The sequence below is a fragment of the Phytophthora parasitica genome, assembly GCF_000247585.1.
Source record: "Phytophthora parasitica INRA-310 unplaced genomic scaffold supercont2.440, whole genome shotgun sequence".
Lineage (NCBI taxonomy): Eukaryota > Oomycota > Peronosporomycetes > Peronosporales > Peronosporaceae > Phytophthora > Phytophthora nicotianae.
In genome coordinates this window covers 1-2346 of record NW_008649426.1, presented here as the reverse complement: position 1 = coordinate 2346, position 2346 = coordinate 1, and the positions used below count along the sequence as shown (strand labels likewise).

At 47.5% G+C, this 2346-nt stretch overlaps 1 protein-coding gene across 1 annotated transcript; it reads left to right on the top strand.

The window, feature by feature from the left end:
• Positions 1–841: 841 nt before the first annotated feature.
• PPTG_24956 (hypothetical protein) lies at positions 842–1287 on the top strand (the record flags this gene model as incomplete). The annotated part of the gene is made up of 3 exons (XM_008919025.1): positions 842–950; positions 1007–1088; positions 1161–1287. The coding sequence occupies 3 exons, from the start codon at positions 842–844 to the stop codon at positions 1285–1287; spliced, it is 318 nt and encodes a 105-aa protein (XP_008917273.1).
• Between the last annotated feature and the right edge of the window lie 1059 nt (positions 1288–2346).

The window sequence follows — 2346 nt, the reverse complement described above, 5'->3', positions numbered from 1 at the left end:
CTTTGGCCGAGAAACTTTTGGGCCAACGGATCGAGTTGCCGAGTGAAGTGCGTTTTGACTGGGACGCGTCGACGGCGAGAATGGCATCGGTAACCGGAAGACACTTCCAAGCAGAAATGCTGATGTCGCTACTGAATATACTAGGCAACTTGTAGGATGTGGCGTTCGTGCTTGGTAGTAGTTGTCCTACTGTAGATACGAAGTTGCAAACGCCATAGGACCGTGTGCCCTACTGAGGATACAATATATTGATATACGATGGCTAGCTGAGAGAATATAGCGGCCATGCTTGGTATGGTAGAAGTAGTGAGTGAGCGTTTTTTGTGATTAAACCTAGAATAATGTCATAGTGGGACTAGATTGCCTTAAATGGCGGCTCTCTTACGAAACTAATACTCGTCGTACAAGTTATGTCTCTAGCTGTACTTGTGTGAAGTGGGTTATTACCGATGATGCGTATAGACGTCGAGTATAATATAATAATATTCTATTGTTCGACCCTTACGACAATCCTCCGGTAAACTCTGCCAACCGATTAAGGAGATTGGTAAGCGCCCCTTCCCATTATCACTGCAGTGTACACGGCCATAACGAGCAAGAAGTGAACCGGGGACCACACCAAAAACGGTGAACCTGATAAACTTTATGAACGCGGTTCATGAGTATTTTTTGGTTCAGTTGATCTATGTGAGATGTGTTTGAATTTAAGTGAACCAAAGCAGTGCGGCCTGGAGGTGCTGGTGAAACTGCAGCACTAAGTGCGCGGCTGTTTAGTGAGTGCGCATATCTTTTCAGGTCGCATCTGAAACACTCACAAACGACTTTTGCTTCTTCTTGAGCAATGAATCAGCCCGTCCCAGCATCAGCAGACATCGAAGGTCCTGCACAAGAGCTCGTCGTCTGCACACCCCAGCAAGTGTTCACAGATATTCGTCTACAGGGCAGCAACTGTAACGGCGGAGCAGACAGATTTCCCTCACTGAAGTTGTATATAATTGTAATGAAGACCCGGATGGGAGTGTCATTTCGCGTGCAGTACAAGAGCACTTGCAGCGTAGTGAGGATGATGGTTTGGCCTTGAAGCACAGGTGCTATCAATCTTGTACGCGACGCACAGGCTGAGACGGGGACTAACCCTTCAGCAGCTTGTAGATGCTAAGATGCATGCTCAGCACAAACCCTTTGGCGAGCAATTACAAGGAGTACTTCAAGGGTCCCATGATTATCAAGCCGCCATGCAAAACCCTCATGGAGCTCGGACAGATGCTGTTCTATGCGACCGTCTGAAACAAGGAATAACACAGCTACAGCTTAACGTCGACACTGCCGTCAGAGGGCAAGCCGATTCTCGAGCGGCAAGCATCAGAGCCGGCTTAGAAGAAACCTTAAAAACAACTCGACAATCACGGCTAGACCATCTTGAAACACGGCTTCTCGAGAAGATCCGTGCTGCACAAGATCGCGAGCTCTGGCGTGTTCATGCAGATTTATTGGACGAAATAGGGAAACTAGCTGAGGCGCGTCTGAACGAAAAATTAGAAGATTCGGAACAATTCACAGCAATAACAAAAATGAGATTTCGGCGAAGTTGATATTAGGTATATTAAGTGTGAGTTAGCAGGTGAATCTCGAAGCTACTTGGATAACCAGGCAAAAATTTAGTCGAAGCACATTCGAGGTCAAGTCCAGCAAATGTTTGCAGCCCATGGTCACGCACAACCGCAAGATCTCCCTAAACCCTAGCTCCGTTAACTTGTATGTCAGGAAAGGGTTACGATAGTTAACGTAAATTATTTTTTATCCTGAACATTGGATAGCCACAACTCAACCTGACACCTATGATGGTGCAAAAAAAACTATCCTGTATCATCCAAAATGACATGGGACAGCGATTCAGGCTAATCCATTATCGTGTATACACGATAATGGATTTCTTTTGAAATATAGACTTCCACTACAACAATCTGAACGTTAAATGCAACCTATATTTAGCTCCAGTAAGTACTGGCGGCAGAAACAGCCGCTCAAATTGTCGCCGTCGTGCGGTAAAGTTTCTTTGCCGGTTGGTCATGCTCATCACCGTCACCGCCACTCTCCGCACTTCCTGCCGCTACTTCATTGTCGTTTGCACCCGCCGCCCGCGCGCGAATACCTCCCTTCCCTTTTGATGGCGGCAACAAGATACCGTGCTGCCGGTGTTTGTGCCGAATCTCGAAGCAGGATATTGTCTCTCCGTTTACCGTGTGCTTGACTTTGTTGCACAGGTACACGCCTGTTGCGTTTGGCTGCTGGGATCGAGAGGGGAGCTTGCAGGCACCACAATAGAAGGTAGCCCCCCCCCCCCCC